The sequence below is a fragment of the Acanthochromis polyacanthus genome, chromosome 1 (assembly GCF_021347895.1).
Source record: "Acanthochromis polyacanthus isolate Apoly-LR-REF ecotype Palm Island chromosome 1, KAUST_Apoly_ChrSc, whole genome shotgun sequence".
In the NCBI taxonomy this organism is placed as follows: Eukaryota; Metazoa; Chordata; class Actinopteri; family Pomacentridae; genus Acanthochromis; species Acanthochromis polyacanthus.
The window spans coordinates 63,941,768-63,964,783 of NC_067113.1; the positions used below are offsets into that span (position 1 = coordinate 63,941,768).

Consider the following 23,016-nt stretch of genomic DNA (forward strand, 5'->3'; position numbering starts at 1 on the left):
TGAGCTCATTATCCAGTTTCTGCTTCTTTTTTCTTGCCTCCCTCTCTTGCTCCTTCTTCTGTCTCTTTGCTGCCCTGTTTCTGTCTAATATTTCCACTCTGGAATGTGGGATTCATTTCAGCCTGATGACTTCTGCAGCTCACCTCATCTTCTCTCTTATTCCACACCGCCTTCCTGCCTTAAATTCTCCAAATACCAGACAGAGCAAGTGTGAGTCAAAACACATCTCTGGAAACTCCTCTTTATTTGTCCGTTTGCAAATATTAAAAGACAACTTTCTTATGGCAAAACCAGGCATGTGTGTACATAAAAGACTGATTTATTGTTGCTAATACAGTACCTCAAGGTAGTATTGTATATCTTGTATGTACATATAAAAGGCAGTAAAAAACAAACATGCAAAGTGTTTAACTTACAATACAAAAACTGCACTTTGAATACACTTTACAGTTTGACATCATATCGCACAGTTTAGGTTGTATAAAAAAATAAAGCAAAAAGAAAACCTTAAAGTAGGACAAGTACAGAGATAACTTTAGCACTTGCTCTCAATGTGTCAGGCATCACCTTTGGTACAGGGTGAAGGTGAGTGTAGTATTTCTGCGACACTGAGAGGTGCTGCAGCCCAGCTATCCACGCGATGGAGCACGCTCAGTGGAACCAGTAGTAGCGAGGATAGAGGCCGTCGTAGTGATACTCTCGCAGCTGCTCATTGGTCTCCCTTGATCTCTCATTTATCTCTGTGGAATTTTTAAAAAAGTTAAATTGAAGCTGCTATAATCAACATTTTCAAAATCACAGTGGATCACAGAAGTACCTGTAAGGACTTAATCAGAGTGATCAAACACGGAGATAATTTTCACCAGATTTTTGCAGCCAGCTGAGCTTTATGCTGTCATTTTGAGTATTGTTTTGGTTTTCTGATCTGCGGCTTAATTGTTTCAATTTATTCTCACAGCTCTCTCAACAAAAAACATAGATAAACTAGATAGGTATGCTAGCTGTTAGCGACTTCACTGAGAATATAATGGAGCATTTAGCAATGAAATAGCAAAATATTTCAACAAGAAAAGCACTTAGCAGCCTTGGCAGAGTACTGCGCTCTCGGAGTTATTGTATCATTTCCAACAGATGAAATCTTCAATTAAAAAATGACCTTGTGCTGAGCACAGGCGTGTATTTTGCATGTGCACGTTATGTATTTATACCAAATCACGTGACCTAAATATGTAGCCGGTGGCAGGAATGGATGGGATGGATAACTCCCGATAAGTCCACAGTGATGGATTTGTAGTAGGATTACAATCATGTGATCGTCAACAGGCAGCTGATGTAGTGTTCACTTGTTGTCATGGTTACAGTGTTAAGTTGTGCTGCTATTTTTGTAACAAATCCGTGGATCCAGACTATAAGCCGCATCACTGCCAAAATTAATTCTTGATTCTTGACTGATTGAAAATCTAATGACTTGGTCCGTGTCATTTCTGACCTTCCCTGAAAATTTCATTCAAATCTGTTAAACTGTTTTTGAGTCATGTTGCTAACAGACAGACAGACAGACATACGCCCATCCTCACATAACCTTGGTGGAGTAATTAGCAGACACACAACAGAGCCACAAAAACAGTGAATAGTCAATTTATATTCATCAGATCACCTTAAACATAATTCAAAATAATGGCAATCATTTTTGTACAGCATTCATCGTGTCAACGTAATTATTTCTAAATCATATTAGTCCTTTTTCAAGGAAGAAGATATGAAAAAACTTTACTAATCCTGAAGTAAATTCTTGAATTTGAACTTGAATTTCCTTCATGCTAGTAGTACTAACGTTATCATTTTAGTTAGATGTATGTTTAGGTGTTTGTGAGGTCACATAGGCTTGTTCTTGACAACTACAGTTTTGAGTCACATATCAGTCACTCTTTGCAAATATATCTGCCAAGTAGTGAATTCAGCAATGAATCTGTCACCGAACTGCTACACAAACTCTCAAATTATCACCAATTCCATTAATTAGGCAGTAAAACAGTTATTAAATCTGGTTTGTTTTGTATCTGGTTTCACTTTCTGGCAACTCACTACTTATATGGATGTATTTATATCTGAGTTGTGCTAAAAATAAAAAAGCTAATTTAACCCTTTAAGCTTCAGTCAATTCCAGCCGTTTTCAGTACAAAAAAATCGCTAATATTCTATTTTTAAATTAAAAAAATTACGAAAAATACAGGGAATATTGGACGCACATCGCGAGGTGCATTTCCTTGAAAACGACCGATTCGTGGATTTTATACCGACTTCAGGACATGTTTTGGACAAAATAGTTTACTGGCTTGTGTTGTCTGGATGTAAAGGGTTGGATTATGGCCGTTTTTTGTGGAATCTTTTTTTCTGTGTGTAATAATGAACCTGGAAATGTGAGTCGCGCTGTGTGCGTTGAAGCCGTGTATAGAGAATGGATGGATGAATATTTGTTTTTGTCGGACAAATGTGTTTTTCTCACCCGCTGTGGTAATCACATCTGAAAGTGGTTTATACCGGCGGATTCATGAGAATCTAAGCTTTCCATCGGCGTATTCACCTTATTCAGGAAGTGAGGCAGGGCGGCGCCATTTTTGAGAGCGACTTCCGATTGACCGTCTTTGCACTACAACAACATCGAGTCCTCTCGCTACTGTAGCTACTTTTAACGGTTCTTTTAAGCGATTTTAACATGTTTGGCATCAATTACGCTGTCCGTGGGTGCCACAACAACTGGGGAAAGATGAAGCTTTCTCTCTGTCAGAATTGTTTAGAGCACGGAAAGGTTAGATCTGAATGCTGCGGTCCAGCTCATGGCTATGTAAACACACAGCTTGCATCGGTCACTGTCAGCGCAGCTACAGCGATTCTACCAAAGTTCAGTTTCCACTAAAGACCTAGCCATGCCATCAGTGAGGTAAAAAGATACTCTCTGCTATTTTGAAACGTTGTTATGACTGCGGTTTGGTCAGAATCAGTTTTTTTGTTGCTCCAATCTGGACCTGGTCTAATAAGGACTGGTTATAAAGCAAAAACGGTGAAATATCCCCTTAAACGTTTTCACAAATAAAATCCAAATTTTACAAATACAATAGCTCTTGTCAGGCATAGTTAATGTCTTACCCAAATGTCTAAAATGTTTACACATCAAGAAGTGTCAAAAAAAACAGATAATCAGTGGATAAACTGTCGCACCGCACGTTCATTTCATTTCCCCTTATCTTTTCCCTCAAGTGCCGAATCGGAAGCTGCCGAATCGGAATCTAACTTCAGCGTCGTAACCCAACCCAGCGATACAGGAGCATCCTGTGGTCTCCACCACTCCATCAGCTGTCACCAACACCCACACCATGTGTGAGGAGGTACTAGCCTGACTCAGGCTGGCATTAGCTTTAAGAAACGTATATTCCCGTTCTTGATGTAACAGAACAGCGCCGACTTTACGACTGTGCAAATATTGATAGGCTTCAGTGCTCTTATAATTCCTCATAGCCGAGCAATCAACGCCAAGAGACAACACGAAATAGTTAAAAATATCGCCATACATGACTTGTGGCCACTTTTTCATGTCATCCTCCCACTCTGTAATAAGTCGCGGATGAGGCAGACTTGATCCATTTCTGTTTTTTAAAGAGGTTTTCGTTTCTTCCCGCATCACTTTCTCAGTTGTAAACACCGCCCGTTGGAAAATGGGCGGAGCTGAATAAGGTGAATAGTGTTTGTATAATCGGGTTTGCAGCCGTCGGACATTCTTGAAATTCCTATACAAATTAGTAGGTGTACCGCCGGCGGTACACCTATGACGCACTGAAGCGTAAAGGGTTAAGCTTTTCTGTCTAGGGCATTGAGGTTAACCATTTTGGAGTGATCATGGATGTGTCCAAGTTTAAATTGCAGGATGTTTTTCACACTTTACCACTTTCATTCTGAATGAGCATAAAGTGTCAACAATCCTAAGTCCTAGGATATATGAAAACTATGTTTTTGCTTTTGATCTTCCTGTGCAAACTCATTGACCCAAACCACCCAAAAAACTGTGTGTCTTACTTATAAAACCCAGTCACATCTTTATGGTGAGCAGATCTTAGTTTAGAAAGTGTGACTGGAGCTATGTGACGGCTGACAGGCGATGGCTGGGAAGATTGTCAGCTTGGGGTCGACCACAAATGGACACTTTGATTGGAAGTGGAGTCTCAAGCACTCTGCTGCGGTCCAGAGGCTCGTGGGTGCCAAGAAGTTTGTTCAAGATCAAAACTGAAACTCTGTGTTTTCTGCCGAGTCCTCTCGTGACAACTGACACTGAAGTAAATGTCAGGTTTTCCCTTTACAGTCTAAGGGTTTTCCACAAGACTCCGCTCAGGTTAGACCTCACAGTCATTCCTATCATTCCAAATATATGATGCATTCAGTCGGGGATGGTATGAGGTTAAAACTGGGCATTTAAATGAACTTAGATCAAATTTTATAATGCCAGAGGTGGCAGTTGTATTATACCTGTTTATCCCTTCACCCACAATGCCGTTTCCTGCTTTGTAACAGATGAACCAGAAAACATCCAGTCCGTTGTGTTGTTGAAGTGTGGCATTTTGAAACTATGCAAGCATAGTAGAACTACAAGCTGTGGAAGAAAAAGACACCTTTTAAAGGCATTATGGAGGATGTTTTTTTTTTGTTTATTTGTCTGATTCACATAAAATGAATACACTGACCTTTAGTGGACTTGTATGCATGGTCTCTAAAAGAATAAAAAAATTAAAAAAAAATAACTGTGGACATGGCAGGACCTGAAAAACATCAGCCAATCAACGCGCTCGGACCGAGGTGTTTGGTTTGCTCCCTTTCCTGTCAATCAAAAATCTTCCGGCTCAGGCCTAGTTACGTAGATTACGTATGCCTTGGACTTACGTGTTTTCTGTATGTGTTGCTTTGGTATAGCTTCGTAGTTAGCTGGCGACTTGTTTTGCTCATCTTTTTTTACATAATGGCAGATAAAGTTCCAGGGGGACCCAGCCGTAAAAGACAACTTCACGAGTCCTACGCAAGTTTCTGGAGGGAGGCGTTTCTTCGTAAATGTTAAGAGTGGGGAGGTTAGAGGGGGGTGAGGGAGAGGTTGTATGTGCGCATGCGCATGCTACGTTCAAAGTCGTAGGAAATTAAATCTCCTCTAATGCCTTTAAATCTTTCTTTGGGGCAGCATCTCCAAATTTTTAAAGCTCTGATTGGTAATTCTTTACATGAAGCCTAAGAGCTTCAGTAAAAAGCAACTGAGATTCTCTTTGGTTCTTGAAGATGTTTTGTCTGTCATTCAAGACGCTTCTTTAGTTCTTTATATGCAGTTTTTATGTTCCAGTAACCACTGAAATTGCAGTTATGTCTCTCTCCCCATTCATTTACACAGCAACCTCCAGCAGTGCCCTGAAAACAGCTACCAAGTGATGAGATTTGCCTGTAAGGACCTTGGATTCCTTTACCAGAGGTTGGAACTGGGCTGATAGCAACAAGCAGGAAAACCAAGATGTTCACCGACAGGTAAACCTTTGTTTTCAGATTCACTGTTCTTTGTAGTACCAGTCAAAAAAAAAAATCCTCATATTTTGTGTGTTCAAACACTATAGCAACTTGTCCACAGATAGAAGTTGGACAGTACTGTGTGTTAGATTGACTTAATGGGACACAAATATGTCAGAAGGTTTAATAAATAGTACAACACTATGGTTTCGACCACTGATTATGTCCTGATAAAGCATCATGGAGTTTTAAGTCAGTGTTGTTGACATTCTTCTGACGTATGAAGATCACAGGAGATGTTTCAGTTGAAATTTCTGGTTAGACACTTAGAAGGTACAACCTTCTAGTTGAAATAGAACACATCATAATATAGCACGTAATGAGAACTTTACAAAGGGGTTCTATGTTACCCAGTTCTATACAGTGCCTTGCGAAAGTATTCGGCCCCCTTGAACTTTTCAACCTTTCGCCACATTTCAGGCTTCAAACATAAAGATATAAAATTTTATTTTTTTGTCAAGAATCAACAACAATTGGGACACAATCGTGAAGTGGAATGAAATTTATTGGATATTTTATACTTTTTTAAAGTGTAGAGAGCATCATGAAGACCAAGGAACACACCAGGCAGGTCCGAGATACTGTTGTGGAGAAGTTTAAAGCCGGATTTGGATACAAAAAGATTTCCCAAGCTTTGAACATCTCAAGGAGCACTGTGCAAGCAATCATATGGAAATGGAAGGAGTATCAGACCACTGCAAACCTACCAAGACCTGGCCGTCCCTCTAAACTTTCACCTGGAACAAGGAGAAGACTGATCAGAGATGCAGCCAAGAGGCCCATGATCACTCTGGATGAACTGCAGAGATCTACAGCTGAGGTGGGAGAGTCTGTCCATAGGACAACAATCAGTCGTACACTGCACAAATCTGGCCTTTATTCTTGCCACTCGCAAGAAGAAAGACATTTCTCAAAGATATCCATAAAAAGTCTCGTTTGAAGTTTGCCACAAGCCACCTGGGAGACACACCAAACATGTGGAAGAAGGTGCTCTGGTCAGATGAAACCAAAATGGAACTTTTTGGCCACAATGCAAAACCATATGTTTGGCATAAAAGCAACACAGCTCACCACCCTGAACACATCATCCCCACTGTCAAACATGGTGGTGGCAGCCTCATGGTTTGGGCCTGCTTTTCTTCAGCAGGGACAGGGAAGATGGTTAAAATTGATGGGAAGATGAATGGAGCCAAATACAGGAGCATTCTGGAAGAAAACCTGTTGGAGTCTGCAAAAGACCTGAGACTGGGACGGAGATTTATCTTCCAACAGGACAATGATCCAAAACATAAAGCCAAATCTACAATGGAATGGTTCACAAATAAACGTATTCAGGTGTTAGAATGGCCAAGTCAAAGTCCAGACCTGAATCCAATTGAGAATCTGTGGTCAGAGCTGAAGACTGCTGTTCACAAATGCTCTCCATCCAACCTCACTGAGCTCGAGCTGTTTTGCAAGGAAGAATGGGCAAGAATTTCAGTCTCTCGATGTGCAAAACTGATAGAGACATACCCCAAGTGACTTGCAGCTGTAATTGCAGCAAAAGGTGGCGCTACAAAGTATTAATGCAAGGGGGCCGAATAATATTGCACGCCCTACTTTTCAGGTTTTTATTTGTTAAAAAAGTATAAAATATCCAATAAATTTTGTTCCACTTCACGATTGTGTCCCACTTGTTGTTGATTCTTGACAAAAAATTAAAATTTTATATCTTTATGTTTGAAGCCTGAAATGTGGTGAAAGGTTGAAAAGTTCAAGGGGGCCGAATACTTTCACAAGGCACTGTATTTGTAATCTCCAAGTTCCTATGATCTCCAGTTCTCTTTAGGTTCATAATTGCAACAACTATAGGTTTTATTGTGTTTCTATATCCAGATCTTACCATCACGGTCCTCCTCAGCGTAGTTCTCGTACTCGTTCCTCTGCTCCTCGTTATACTCCCTCCTTCGCTCGCTGGCTGCGATCTTCACCCTCTGCTCAGCTGTTTATGAGAAGAAGACAAAAGGTTTACGCTCACAGATACTCAACACAATGACAGAAGAAGCAGGTCAGTTTCAGATCTGATAATATCTGGATTTGGTTCTTAACAGAGAAGGTCATTCAACCATTAAATGATGGACTTGAACACATCATCTGGCAGCCATACTGAAATGAGTTTTTCACTCAAAAATGTTTTGAACAGTATTTCAATATTTCTGCTTTCATGAATGTTTACCTTGTTACCTTATGTTACTTTAGGTGTCTACAGCTGTATGATTTACAGCCCTTAAATCAGGGATGTCAAACATGCGGCCTGCGGTCCAAAAGCAGCCTACCAGAGGGTTCACTCCCTTTTGTCTTGTTTTTGTCTTTTTTTGTTTAACTTTTGTCATTTGTCTCATGTTTTTGTTGTTTAGTTTCTCATTTTTGTCGTTTTGTGTTTCCTTTTTGTCTTGTTTGTGTTTTTTGTCTCATTTTTGTTGTCTTGTGTTTCGTTTTATTTATTGTTTTGCGAATCTTTTGTTGTTTTGTCTTTTTTTGTCTCGCTTGCATTGTTTATTTTTTGTTGCTTTGTAACTTTTTTTGGCAAATTTTTTTGTCTCTTTTGTTTTGTGTTGTTTGTATCATTTTTTGTCATTTTGTTTCTCACTGTTGTTGTTTTGTGTCTCGTTTTTGTAAAATTTTGTCTTGTTTGGTTGTTTTTTTGTCTGACTTTGGTCATTTTGATTATAAAGTAGCATACTCGATTGTTCAGTTCCGTAAATGTTTTGTGTCTTTGTAGAAACACTGTCATCTGTAAGTTGTAATGTGTAAATGACAAACTGAGGCATAATATTGTTGTTAAATTTTCTTGAGAAATTTCAGGTTGTTTGCAATGTTTTCTCAAAAAGATAATTCCTTAATTGTGAAGATTTTTGCACTAAAACAAAGAAAAAATGTGGAGTTGTGGTTATTTATAGGTTATTGTGCTGTGATTTTACTGGTCCGGCCCACTGGAGATAAAATTGGGCTGAATGTGGAACTTGAACTAAAATGAGTTTGACAATCCTGCCTTAAATCATTTAACGAGGACTAAAAATCCTGAAAAGAATCAGGTGTCTTAACCAAAAGACTATTTACATAGATATTTATTGGGCTATTCTGGCTTCCCACTTCTATTTACCATAAAATTAGGGTAAATACTCAGATGGGTTTGGCTGGGTTTACTCTACATCTCTCTCCTGCTTCCTGCAGAACCAAACGTCCCCACCCACACAGGTACAGGGCAGCCTGTGTAAATATTAGACATAACTACTCAGTCTGTGTTGTTTTTTTAAAAAATTCCCCTCAGTTTAACCTGAATTACACCACGCTTGTAAGTGTTAGAGTTACATCACAGCATTTCAGTCAGTAAACACATTCACCTGCATGCTTTCTGCAGACTTATTTTCCTTCCAAACAGAGCGATGATTGAAGGTTGAGCTGTAGGAAACATGGCTCACTACCAGATCCACACAAGCTTCACATGTGGAACTACTCTCCAGTCAATAGCTCCTTATGCTGCTTCTCAGTTTGTTATCTCACACTGTTTAACCTTTCAAATCAAATGAACTCATTAGGTATTAGTGCTCCTTCCTTTTTTACAGAAAAAAATACAGTTTTAGAGGTAAACTACTTTACCAGGCATATTTGTATCAATTCTCCTTGGCGGTAACAGGATTCCTGTGCTGTATGGAAAAGTATGGAATTTGATTTGAGTGATTTCCAGCTCTGGATAAGGATGGAAAAAGACAAGCGAGTATGGAATGATGTCTGTGTCTTTGATAGTTGTTTTTGAAATTATAAATGTCTGAATAGGTTAAAAAAAAAGTAGCATGTTTTTCATGGCATTTGGAGCAGACAGCTGGTGCAGCCCAACAGTTTACCACTGAGTGAACTTGATGTCACTGAAAGCAAGTCAAGAAGTGCGGCAGGCAACACTGTTATACAGACCTACCACTACGCCTGTACGTCACAACCATTCATAGACAAGGTGAAAATACATTTACTTAACTCATTTTTGGTTCTTGTTTATAATAGACTGGTGTTGTGCCTCAAACAAATAGTATCTGAGTTTGGTGTTAACTGATCAGTGAGAGCTACAGTACCTTTATATTGGCATAGTCAACAGTAACATACAGGTTTACAGCTGGATTTATCCTGTAGCTATTTGTACTCAAATATGGTTTAAAACCCCAGTAAGATGTTTGGAAATTTGAATCTGAATAAGTCTGAAGTTTTGGAATAGAACGTGTATGAATTCTGGCGATAGACTCATGGTCCGTTTGGATCTAAAAAGAACTTCAGTAAGATTAAAATAAAAACAGAAACAAGCCCATCTAGGCTCGTATTAGTCATGCTAGCTGTATGCAGATGGCAATGAACAGGGCCAGAGTGGAACTCATTTTCAGCCCTGGAGTTTCATGCCTCAGACCAGCCCACTTTAGATCACGACCTATGTTTATTAAAATCATGTCATGATAACCTTACATATTAGGTCTACAATAGCGCACTGTTCTGTAAAGCCTTGTAATTCAGTGTATTTTTCTAAAATATTTCCAATTCAGTGCAGGTAAGGGTTGCTTCACCCTTGGATTTATTTCAACATGAGTGCACATCTCCAACATTATTCTTCACAACAATATCAGAATCTATATTCTGTTCAAATAAGTGTTCACAGATATCTAAACCTTAAAAATGAAACTAAAGAATAAATAAAAATATGTCATTTTAAATTTTAAAAAAAAGTGTACTTTCTAATAACACTATCATCTCTTCTTCCTCTGCAAGGAAAGAGTTCCAACACAACTTAGATTTCACAAATATGAGAACATGAGTTAAAGCTGCTGTCCGGAGTTTCCGTTTGTTTTCAATTTATGTATCATTTTTTAACAAAGCTTAAATGTGTTAGTCTAGTTCGATACTATAATATAAAGTTAGTATAACGCGATATGAAAATTTATTCCTGAGCTCCGCCTTCCTCTCATAGACCCCCATGTTATTCCAAAAAGCGCCGGTTGCTGCCGACCAATCAAGTTCGAGCTTCAGCTTTGTCATGCTGTCAATCAACGGTTACGCGCACAGCACGCAAGCCCATGCAGAGGTGTGGGAGGGAGAGCTCCGCACTACGCAACCGCGCGCACATTTGTTTTGCTTGTGGAGGAGAGAGCATCAGGGCTCAGCAACTTCCAGAAAAGTTACCAATCCCACGGCTTGTCAGGCCAAGAGACTGCAGGACGTTTTTTGGCTCAGGGTGCTCGCGTCGCTCCCCGACCACGGCCTCCATAGCCCGCCTGACGGCTTCGTTTAGATGCCCGACCTCTGGAGGAAGATGTTGGGGCGTCTGGGACATACTCTTCGTCAGAGGAGTCATGCGATTCTGAACTCTAGATAGAAATAAATAAACAATGTAACACATATACACGCGTAAATGCACTAAGTTTGATAAACAACGTCATCGAGAGGGATACACGAGTGTAATCACATATTGAAACTTTACTCGTTCGTCCTAGCAGATTCATGTTATTTTGGTATTAGGACAAGTTAGACTCAATACAGCATTCTAAGAGGGGAAAACAGCAAAACAGGCGAGATGCTGCAGCACTCCGGGCACTCCTCTCATGTACTCCGTGCGTGCACAAATAAAGGGGCGAAATCAGAGGGAGGGAGGGTGGGACCACCAGTGTTTTGGGAGACGCTGCGATTCAAACTCCGGACAGCAACTTTAAAGGGCAAATCTCCAACACCATTCTTTACAACACTGGAATGTTGTGTATGTACATCCTGCGACTGAGGGCGAGCACAGTAATCAAAACTATCAACCGAATCATCTTCATCTGTCTCATGCCTAACTTGTGGTTCAGGGTTCTGCTGTTGAGCTTCTGCCTCTGTAATCAGTCCCTGAGTAGACTCTGCTCTCCAGGGGCGGATCTAGATTTATTTTAATTGGGGGGGCACAGGGGGGTACAACAGATATTTTGGAAAGGGGGCACCGAAAAGTTGTAAGAAAAAATGAAAGCTGCTACCGACCTCTCGCTTTTACAAAGTATTTTTCTTTTTTTTTGGCTCTTTAACCCAATAGGAAAGCTGTATATGATTTTTTCATTTTGGACTTGTTTCCTTGTTTATGTGAACTACAGCATCATCAGCTGCAGCATCTGCCTGTATGTAAAACTGGTAAGCTCAACAACAGTATCCTGAGGGCAATAAAGAGACAAATATTGTGCAAGAACAGCACTATATACAACCCTGTCAATTTCCACTTAGAATGTTTACTGCCAATTATCACACCTACAATAAGAAATAATATTCTGTACTTTTAGCAACTAGTTCTCAGCTGTAAGCCAGAAACATTGCAGGGTTCTGTATGCTAATCAGTCTAAATCAAAATGAGTACTACCCAATACACAGTGAACATCAACAGTCTGCACCCTTGATCTGTGGTAAAATAATCTGAAATGTTCTGTCCAGGAATGTAAATTTTAAAATACAATAATAAACAGTAACAATACTCCATATTTTTTTAGTCATTTAATAGTGCACAGCTCAGTAAGCATCATAGTGCTCTGCATAGAAGTCACAAAAAGCTGCTCTCAATAATCTTTCACAGTGAGCAGATGTTCTTGTGTTGCAGGTCCATGGTCCAGACATGGACATCGAACAGGCCGGGGGGGTCTGGCACTGTCTACTTCCTAGAGCACCTCCTCTTTTTTCATTCTTCATGTGGGATGGAAAAAAGTAACGTTGGTTTAGCACGTCCATCTAAGGACGCCGTTCTTCCACCCAGAGAGGACCTCTTTCTGCTGTCGCTGCTGCACATACTGCCCTAGTTGAGGTTTTGGTGGAATATTCCTTTTAACCAGCCCCTCAGCTCTCTTTGAGAATTTTGGATGGAATACTCGGTTAAATCAACATTTTAGGTGCATGTCCAAGGATTATTGGTGGGGTGTTCCTTTAAGGTGGATGTGTGAGGACCTTGTCGGTGGAATACTTCCTGAAACCAACCTTTTAGGTCAACATTCAAAGATTTAGGGTGGAATACTCCTTTAAACCAACCTAAATTTCATATTTTGATCATTATCAAGTGAGAAACCTCATTCCAGACTCCTCATAATGGTGTTTGAGATTTATGCTGCTGTTATTTGTTTAGTCCAGACTAAATGACAGAAATCCACAACAGTAATTTAATTTCAGAACTCCGTTATTAAATGTCAAAACAATCCATGTGACTCTAAAAATTCAACAGCTTTACAAACTCTAAGATTAAACTCTCCACAAGGACCAAAATAAGTTGGACTTCTACATGAGAGCTTTAATTATTCTTCATCTACTTCCTGAAAAGTTTGGTCAATAAAAAGGACAAAAACTAATATTTTCAGCTGAACTAAAGACAGACTTTGTGATTTTTCTGCTCACATGTTGTGTTGTTGTAAACTTACTCTTTCAAATAAATAGTCTCCTAACCCTCCGGAAACCAGTGTTTGTCTTGTTTTTGTGTCGGTCCTTGGTCGTAATGTTTTTTGAGCAACACACTATACTATGACGTTTTTACAGTGAAGGTTCTACTATGGAACCAGTTTGACATGTTCAGGTGTTCTTTGTGTGAAAACTCAGAGATTTCAGGTATCAGAAGGTGGTTTTCAACATTCTCTTTTAACTTTCTGCTTTAACTTTAAACTAAATTTCCGTCACTAAGCCAGCCCTCTGGACTTCAAGTAAGCTGTGTTCCTATTGGCTGTCCAGGTGGCTGCTTGGTGTTATCAGGAACACCTGAGCAGCTCACTGTCTTCTTGCTTTATGGCTGCAGTCAAACATTTCCGCTGCTTCTCTTTACTGAACCGGGTTTGGCTCCATTGCTTTAGTTTGTTCTTTAGGCATTGGCTTGCAGCTTCCAGCAGTAAAATCCTCTTTATGTGTTTCTTGGTGTGTTTTAGGGCTTTGTACTGGAAGTTGTCTTGGTAAATGTGGTTCTTTAGCCACAGTTAGCACATGGTGCTGATGTGTGCAGTGATTAGTGGATTTGGTGCAGCTGAGTTGTGTCTTTATCTTGGCTGTAGTGAGTCTTTAGAGGTTTTTGGTCAGACACATTCTGTATTCTTGTTTGTGAACCAACGTTGGTTGTCTACAAGGTAAGAGTTCCTGTCCCGATTCTCTGTTTAAAGAGCTTGTCTGGTAGGCTGTAGGAGACTTTAGCTTTTGGGTTGTGCTAGTTTGGTTTTTGTACGGTTTCATTTGGACGACTAGCTTGAGGTCCCTTCATGGGGGTTTAGTGAGGTTTTCTGGAACAGTTCTACAAAGCAACCTGCAGCAGAAAAGTGAGTTTTTAGGAAGTTCTGGAGACCAGACTTTAGAGCAGCAGAAACATGTCAGCAGTTTGAGCAGGAGAAGGTGAGCTTCAGAGCAGAAATGAGGAAACATTCTTGACCCGTGTGGTGAGGTCCTGTACCAAGAGTTTGAGCAGGATGTGAAGAGTCTGTAGTTCTTTGGTCTGAAAGCACCAGAAGAGTCGACTCATTAAAAGAGGAAACGGGAGATATTGTTGATTCTTCTGTCGCTCTGCAGTTTCCAGTTTCCTTAGACTGAAAATCAAATTTATATATTAAATGATTTACCGTGTGAGCCCAAGAAGACTTCAATAAACTCCCTCCATCCCCCTGGACACAACTATTTTATTACCATGCTAGTCTTTTTTTTTTTTTTTTTTAAAGATGTTTTTGAATTTTAATCATAGTTTAGCATAGTTTTTTTTTCTCTTTGCTTGTGTAGTTTTGTCATCTGTGTGAAGGTACTAAACAAATAAAGTTGAATTGATAAACTGAATAATTGACTTACTCATGATTGTGACGATGGAAGTATTTTATTGCGATTTAAGGGTTTGTTTCATTTTTAAGGTTGGGATTAAAATCTTGACAGAAAAAAAGATTAAAGAAATAAACTACATTTAAAAAAAGCAATTAAATCAAAGAAAAAAAACATTTAATACAATAAAACTTTCAAAAAAGAATTAAACATTAAATACAATTCAATTATATTAAATAGACAACACACCATACTATGATGTTCCTGAACAAAACAGAAGATACAAAATGTAATTATGAAATTAAATGTTTTTTAGACAAAAATATTAAACATTACAGATGAAACATTTTAGATAATTAAACATTTAAAAATACAATTAAACAAGAAGAATATTAAATGTTTAAAAATACAAAACACTATTAGATTATTAAACTTTTAAAAAGACAACATTTAATAAAAAAATTAAATGTTTAATTGGAAAATTAAATTTTAAAGACAAAACTTTAAATAGGAATTAAACAGAAAATACAATGAAGCATTCAAAAAGAAAAGGGAAAGGAAATTTTTCCAACAAGTCGACAAAACATTTGAAAAAACAATAAAAAGACAAAACATTTAGAAATCAAATGAGACATTAGAAAAGAATAAAAGGTGAGAAAAGAGCAAAACTAAACATTTAAGAGAAACTAAAGACAAAACATTTGAAAAGACACCAGTTAGACTTTAGAAGATCAAATTAAACAGAAGAGACAATAAAACAATCAAAAAGAGCAAAAACAGATGAAGGTCTTAAAGTGTTTTCTTGTCTGAAATGAAAACATCAAGTTGTTTCTTCAAACATTTCCTCTTTCTGTGTTCTTGGTTTGGTTGTGGACAAATTTACTAAGAACTCATTTCAGAAAACTGCTTTCCAGATAAAGTCTACTTGTAGTTGAAGGCATTGATCAATCTAATGTTACCTTCTGATCTTCACAAACTTTACTGTTCAGTGAAAAGAATCAAAGTTTGTTCAGGATTTGTAAAGAACCCACAGGTGAAGGTGTGAGAAGATGGATGGTCTAAATGTGAAATCAAGACTCATGGTCACAAGTTTTAAGGCTTCTGTTAACCACAAAGTTCAAACTAACACAGAAAGTACTGAGAAACTTTTAAAACTTCAGTCCTCAGACAGTCTGAAGGTTCAAACTAACAGAGACCTACTCAGGAACTTAGAAGATATCAGTCCTTGGACTGCCTGAAAGTTAAATCTAACAGAGATTTACTGTGGGACTTAGAAAATTTCAGCCCTCAGACTGTCTGAAAGCTCAGGTCCTGAGAACTCAAGAGGTCTCAAGGTTTTGGAAAGTCTTGGAACTGAGGGTTCAACCACTGGTGTAGTCCAGGGTATACAGCAGTATACGGCGTATACCCACTTATTTTTCAGTTAGCATTGCGTATACCCACTTCTAATGCTCCCGGGTGCGCATCATTCAGTAATATCTGTGTGCCAGGTAGCCCTCTTTTCCTTGAGGATGATGAAGCCATGAACAACCCTCCTCTGCCTGTAATTGGCTGTTACATGCTACCTTCACTGATTCAATTGGTTAACTTTAGGGATGAGCCAATCAGAGGCAGAGTAGGGCGGGTCATACAGAGGAAAATTTTGCTAATACCTCTGTGGCACTCCAGTTGATTGACAGGTCTGCTTGAAAGATGCGCGGAAATGCGAGAAAGTCAGAATAAACACCTTTCAAGTGAGTGGCACGTATCGAGCGAACCTACTTTCATGGACGATATAATTCTCAGGTAAGTTTTAAGGTGGTTTCCAAATGAATCATTGTTTTAAACTACTGGCAACATGACTACACATTTCAAGGAGAGGATATTTTGTTGCCAGTGGTTAAAGCTGCAGTCAATTCCAGCCATTTTCAGTACAAAAAAATCGCTAATATTCTATTTGTAAATAAAAATGCTGAAGGACCCCACTGCCCCCCTCTGCCCCCCTCTACTCCCCCACCGCCCACCACACCTTCCCCCGCCCGACGAGTTTTTCAAAAATCCAAGTCTCGACGGGTTTTCCCGAGTTTCTGCAGTTTCCACCAGGTCGGAGGCAGAACAACTTGTCATGAGGAGGTGTTGAAGTCGGTGACGATGGAGTGAGTTTTTACAGCAACGAGAAGAAAGACGACTAGAAGAGCAGGTCTTTAACCAGCATCCCTAAAATCCATGGAGTCGGCTCCAGAGAAATGAAGGGAGGTCAACTTTTATCAACCTCCATCCAGATGTTCAACTTGATATCTTTACTTTCAGATTTTTAGCACCACAAACCTTTAGTATCACACTTTATTATCATTTATTAGAACTTTAATGGAATCCACCAGCAGATTTAGTTTTTGTTGAGAAACTTTGTTCTTGTCGTTGTGGGACTGCAGGATTTAAAACTTTTCCTTCTATTTGACCTCATGTTTATTAGTTTTAGTGGGGAAAATTATTTTAATTGTCAATTAGTCTCTTAAAAACCAAATAATAAATTGGATTAGTCAAGAGGTTTAAATTTCTTACTTTGTCATATTTTAAATATAACAAAAATTATAAAAATAAAGCATTTTGAGACAATTTGACCTGTAATTGGCGTTATATAAAGAAAATTTAATTTAAATTGTATGTATCTTGTAATGTTGGAGGAATTCAGCCATATATGTTGGAAAACATTTTCTTTGTCCATTAATCTGTTGATTGTTTTCTCCAGTAATTCATTTCTTGCTTTTGGTTTATAAAATGTCAAACCCAAATATATTCAGTTTACTGTCATAGAAACCAAAAAGATTCACATTCATGATGCAGGAATCAGTTTTTCACTTTATCTTAGTTTAGTCAGAAAGATAATTGATAATGTGTTAATTGTTGCAGCTTGTGAGCCGTAAAAGGTTTTAATCTTTGGGGCCGAGTGTCAGAAAACATTTAGAAACCAACATCAACAAAACACTCAAAGATTTGAACATCATTAAAGGGAAATCCAACTTCTGCATGACAATGTCTACTAAAAGGACATTTATTTCCAATGTAAATGTGTGATATTCATCCTCTGGAGCTTCTCTTCACATTGTCTTCCACCTGGTTTGGTCGGGAGCATGTGCAACAAACATCTGAAAAACTGCACTTTAACATCAATGAATGACACTGAAGTTTAATCTCTACATAATTGAGACTGAGTCTGGATGTGTTGCTCGGTCATTAACTCCCAAGTTTAGGGAAAGTTCAAACAAAAGAGGACAGTTCAGATAAGACTTGAGAATGAGCTTATTTGGAACAAACATCTCAGACTTGAGCTTCAGCACCTCTAGCAAGATATTTGAACAACAAGCAACTCCAGAGATCCAGAAGTTGGAGAGAGTTAGCTTTAGCAAGCCAAAGAACATGTGGGACGCTAACCTAGCAAACATTTCAGACTTTTCTCTGCGAATTCTGAGAAATAATTTCCTATTTAATGACAGAGCTACACATCTGAACTCAGTCTCATTAAAACAGACTCTAATTCAGTGTCATCCATCCATATTAAAGTGCAGTTACTCAAAATGTTTGTTGCATGAGTTCCAACAAAACCTGTCCAGGTAGAAGGCCACTTTGACAAACAGGAAATGGAAGATTCCAAGCAGATTTATAGAAGGGGGAACCGGACTGTACTAAGTGTGGTCGAGTATAGAGGGGTGCTTTGTGGGTTTTTAAGGCTGATAGTGATTATTAGTGAGACATTTGGAGCAGATATTCATTTGCAGTAAATGAAAGTATTTAAAATCTTGAAGTTAAACTTAGAAGAACACAAACTCTAACAGAAAACTTTGTTGATACGTTTTTGTTTTGTTTACAGATGTTAAGTTAAAGGAGTTTTATTCGTGATGTATACCCAATCAAATCACTCCGGAAGACAGAGCGACCACAGCTAGATAAAGGTTAAGAGCCAAAGTAACACCATTTTTAAATTTATTACTGTAAATCAGTAAAAACTAAAGTACTGATAATCAGTAAATCAGTCAGTCCACAATTACTACAATTCTACAATGTATGTCTCTTTCCTTTGACTTGTTATTTGTACAATATACGATGTCAATGATGTCTTTTTTTTATACCAAAGGCTAACTATGATGTTTCCTCAGAGACATACTATGCTACTCTGTTTGTTCTGGCCCTGGGATGCTGCTCTCCTCCTCTGGTGTTTTCTGGATTGTACTCAGCTTCATGCCTTCGTCCACCCGGCCTCCGTTGACTCGTCCAGCCTGCCGTCTCTGGAGCTGAAGCTGGATTGGAAAAGACCAAAGTACCGTCCAGTCACGATGCCAGCTGCTTCTCAAAAGGCTCCTTCATCTGGCGGCACTTCTTCTGAGGGGAAGCTAAGCTTCAGCAGAACTTTGGAGATGTACTCCAGTGGTTGGTGGATGTGTGGGGAGATAGAGAGGGAGCTTTGAATTGTTCAGAAAGGAAAACAGGGAACCCATTGGTAGTTTTAGTTTAGGATGCTACTGCAGTGTGTTTTTGGGTTTTAAGAGGTGACCAGGAAGAGTTTTTTTTCGTATTGATGATCTTTTACTTTGTTCCTGGCTGGAATGCCCATCAATGTCAATGTGAAGTTCACTTTTCGTTCTGTTGATTTATTTTTATTTTACTAACACCCATTTGCTTTTAACCCCCTCACATGTTGTGTTGTTGTAAACTTACTCTTTCAAATAAATACTCGCCTAACCCTCTGGAAACCAGCGTTTGGACTGTTTTTGTGTCGCTCCTCACCTATATATTATTAGTCCTTCAGTGTCTGTTGGTCCAATCAGCTGAAGGACTGAATTACTGAACTTAAAACTGATTAAAACAAGACAACGGACAGTAAAACTGTCTGTGGAAAATGTCCACCGATAAATACCAACAACCTAAAACAAACTTGGTGGAAGTGTTGCTTTTAGTGATTTTTTAATAAATAGCAAATATGAGACTTTTATTTTTTGGAAGTAAAAGGAAACATTGCTTATCTGTGGTTTCGCTAACTTAACTTTAGCTGTACTTTCACCATGTTCTCACCGATGGATTATTTTTTGTATTAAAATAGCTTCTTTTGTATATTTGGTCATTTCTTATGTTGCTGCTGTTTCATTGCAGTTATATTTTAATAACATCACTTTAAATACAGATAATTGAAAAGCAAAAAACTGGCTCTGAAATACTCAATGAACTGATGCGTCATCTTGTGTTAACCCTTTAAGCTTCAGTCAATTCCAGCCGTTTTCAGTACAAAAAATCGCTAATATTCTATTTTTAAATAAAAAAAATTACGAAAAATACAGGGAATATTGGACGGGCATCGCGAGGTGCATTTCCTTGAAAATGACCGATTCGGGGATTTTATACCGACTTCAGGACATGTTTTGGACAAAATAGTTTACTGGCTTGTGCCATCTGGATGTACACACGTGGACAAAATTGTTGGTACCCCTCAGTTAAAGAAGGAAAAACCCACAATTCTCACTGAAATCACTTGAAACTCACAAAAGTAACAATAAATAAAAATTTATTGAAAATTAAATAATCAAAAACAGCCATTACTTTTGAATTGTTGATTAACATAATTATTTCAAAAAAACAAACTAATGAAACAGGCCTGGACAAAAATGATGGTACCTCTATAAAAGATTGAAAACTATTTGACCAGAGTGACATGATTAACTCAGGTGTGTCATTTAATTGACATCACAGGTGTTTCCAAACTCATAATCAGTCAGTCTGCCTATTTAAAGGGAGACAAGTAGTCACCCTGCTGTTTGGTGAAAAGGTGTGTACCACACTGAACATGGACAACAGAAAGCGAAGGAGAGAATTGTCCCAGGACATCCGAAAAAAAATTATAGACAAACATCTTAAAGGTAAAGGCTATAAGACCATCTCTAAACAGCTTGAAGTTCCTGTGACAACAGTGGCTCATATTATTCAGAAGTTCAAGACCCACGGGACAGTAGCCAACCTCCCTGGACGTGGCCGCAAGAGGAAAATTGATGACAAATTGAAGAGACGGATCGTTCGAATTGTATCCAAAGAGCCCAGAGCAACCTCCAAAGAAATTAAAGGTGAACTCCAAGGCCAAGGTACATCAGTGTCAGATCGCACCATTCGTCGTTGTTTGAGCCAAAGTGGACTTCATGGAAGACGACCGAGGAGGACACCACTGCTAAAAAAAACTCATAAAAAAGCGAGACTGGAATTTGCAAAAATGCATGTTGACAAGCCACAAAGCTTCTGGGAGAATGTCCTTTGGACAGATGAGACCAAACTGGAGCTTTTTGGTAAGGCACATCAACTCTATGTTCATAGACTCAAAAACCAAGCATACGAAGAAAAGAACACTGTCCCTACGGTGAAACATGGAGGAGGCTCAGTAATGTTTTGGGGCTGCTTTGCTGCATCTGGCACAGGGTGTCTTGAAAGTGTGCAAGGTACGATGAAATCTGAAGACTATCAAGGCATTCTGGAGAGAAATGTGCTGCCTAGTGTCAGAAAGCTTGGTCTCAGTCGCAGGTCATGGGTCTTCCAACAGGACAACGATCCAAAACACACAGCCAAAAACACCCAAGAATGGCTGAGAGAAAAGCGTTGGACTATTCTAAAGTGGCCTTCTATGAGCCCAGATCTGAATCCCATTGAACATATGTGGAAGGAGCTGAAACATGCCATTTGGAGAAGACACCCATCAAACCTGAGACAACTGGAGCTGTTTGCTCATGAGGAGTGGGCCAAAATACCTGTTGACAGCTGCAGAACGCTCATTGACAAATACAGAAATCGTTTAATTGCAGTGATTGCCTCAAAAGGTTGTGCAACAAAATATTAAGTTATGGGTACCATCATTTTTGTCCAGCCCTATTTCATTAGTTTGTTTTTTTAAATAATTATGTTAATCAACAATTCAAAAGTGATGGCTGATTTTGATTATTTAATTTTCAATAAATTTTTATTTATTGTTACTTTTGTGAGTTTCAAGTGATTTCAGTGAGAATTGTGGGTTTTTCCTTCTTTAACTGAGGGGTACCAACAATTTTGTCCACGTGTGTAAAAGGTTGGATTATGGCCGTTTTTTGTGGAATCTTTTTTTGTGTGTGTAATAATAAACCCGGAAATGTGAGTCGCGCTGTGTGCGTTGAAGCCGTGTATAGAGAACGGATGGATGAATATTTGTTTTTGTCGGACAAATGTGTTTTTCTCACCCGCTGTGGTAATCGCATCTGAAAGTGGTTTATACCGCCGGATTCATGAGAATCTAAGCTTTCCATCGGCGTATAGTGTTTGTATAATCGTGTTTGCAGCCGTCGGACATTCTTGAAATTCCTATGCAAATTAGTAGGTGTACCGCCGGCAGTACACTGAAGCTTAAAGGGTTAAACTGAATAAGAATTCTTAATATAAAATGCAAGTGACTGTGCTGTATTAATTAAATTGAGATACTGTATTTCAAATCGAAAGAAAGACAACATTGACTGAAAGATTTCAGTCAATTAAACCTTAAATTCATTTAACTAAGAAAAACCCTTAGTCCCTAAAGCCCCCGCCGGCGGGGGCTGTAGGCACTAAGAGTAGGTGCCTCAAAAACAGGGCTCAGGGACTAAGGGGTTAATGTCTTACCTTAAAATGACCAACATTTTAAAAAAATATAGCTGTAAAGTAAAAGTTTCACACTAGAGATGAATCACTGATGAACATTTAATGGCATTAACTCAATTATTATAAGGAAACAGAAATCCATTTCTAATATTTCTATCAAATATGTTTATGTCTAAAATATACTGGACATCAATAAAAATGTCTGCATAGTGAAATATATGAAGTCCATCTGCATTTATACATCATATTTATGTTTAAATAACGGGAACTGCAGCCCACCTTCAGTCATTACAGATAAACAACGTTTCCAGGGTTCTCTTACAAAATAAAAGCCATGATTTGTTTTACGGAAAAATTATATTATTTCAAAAATGTAAATCAAACTGTAATAAGCATTAGCTAGCTGCTCCACTTGCTCTGAATATTTTTTGCTCTCGTCTTTGTCAAGCCCAAACGAAAAATTCATCCATATTCTGGCTACATTACCGACAACAGCGCTGGAGTAACCGGAAGTTAGCCGACCTAGCGGAAGTGCTAATGAGGTCTGCTCTGGCACGGATTATTACCGTCACACATGTAGCTTTGAAAATAAATCCTGTCCAAGACACAGAGCTGTAGCTCTGTTTCAGTGTGAGGTCGAATGTTTCTCTGTGTGACTGTGTCTGACTTCCTCTAATAAAAGCCTCCTGTTTACTGGGAGCTGCAGCCATAGATAGGGATGATAATTGATAAGAAATTATCGATGTCAATGCCGTTATTGATGCCACTTATCGATTCCATTCCTTATTGATTTTCTTATCAATGCCTGATAGGTTGTTGCTGTGGGCTCTAATCTCGCGACAACTACACCCACGCAACTGAATACGGCAGGTCACGCGAGGCTTCTTCTTCTTCATTGATTTTATGACGGTTGGCATCCATCACTTTGGTGCATTACCGCCCCATTCTCGCAACGAGGCTAGTGACAGAGTTCAGTTTGGAGAGACAGAACGTTTTTTATTTATTATTTTTTAA

At 38.7% G+C, this 23,016-nt stretch overlaps 1 protein-coding gene across 1 annotated transcript in view; it reads right to left on the bottom strand.

Annotated features, from left to right (window-relative positions):
* Positions 1–227: 227 nt before the first annotated feature.
* The window catches only part of ucmaa (upper zone of growth plate and cartilage matrix associated a), a 40,961-nt gene continuing 18,172 nt past the window's right edge, over positions 228–23,016 (bottom strand). The window contains exons 4-5 of the mRNA XM_051954661.1: positions 7,475–7,573; positions 228–740 (exon numbers count right to left, since the gene is read on the bottom strand). Of these exons, the coding sequence (XP_051810621.1) occupies positions 652–740; positions 7,475–7,573 (188 nt within the window). The 3' untranslated portion in view covers positions 228–651. The remainder of the gene's footprint in view (positions 741–7,474; positions 7,574–23,016) is intronic.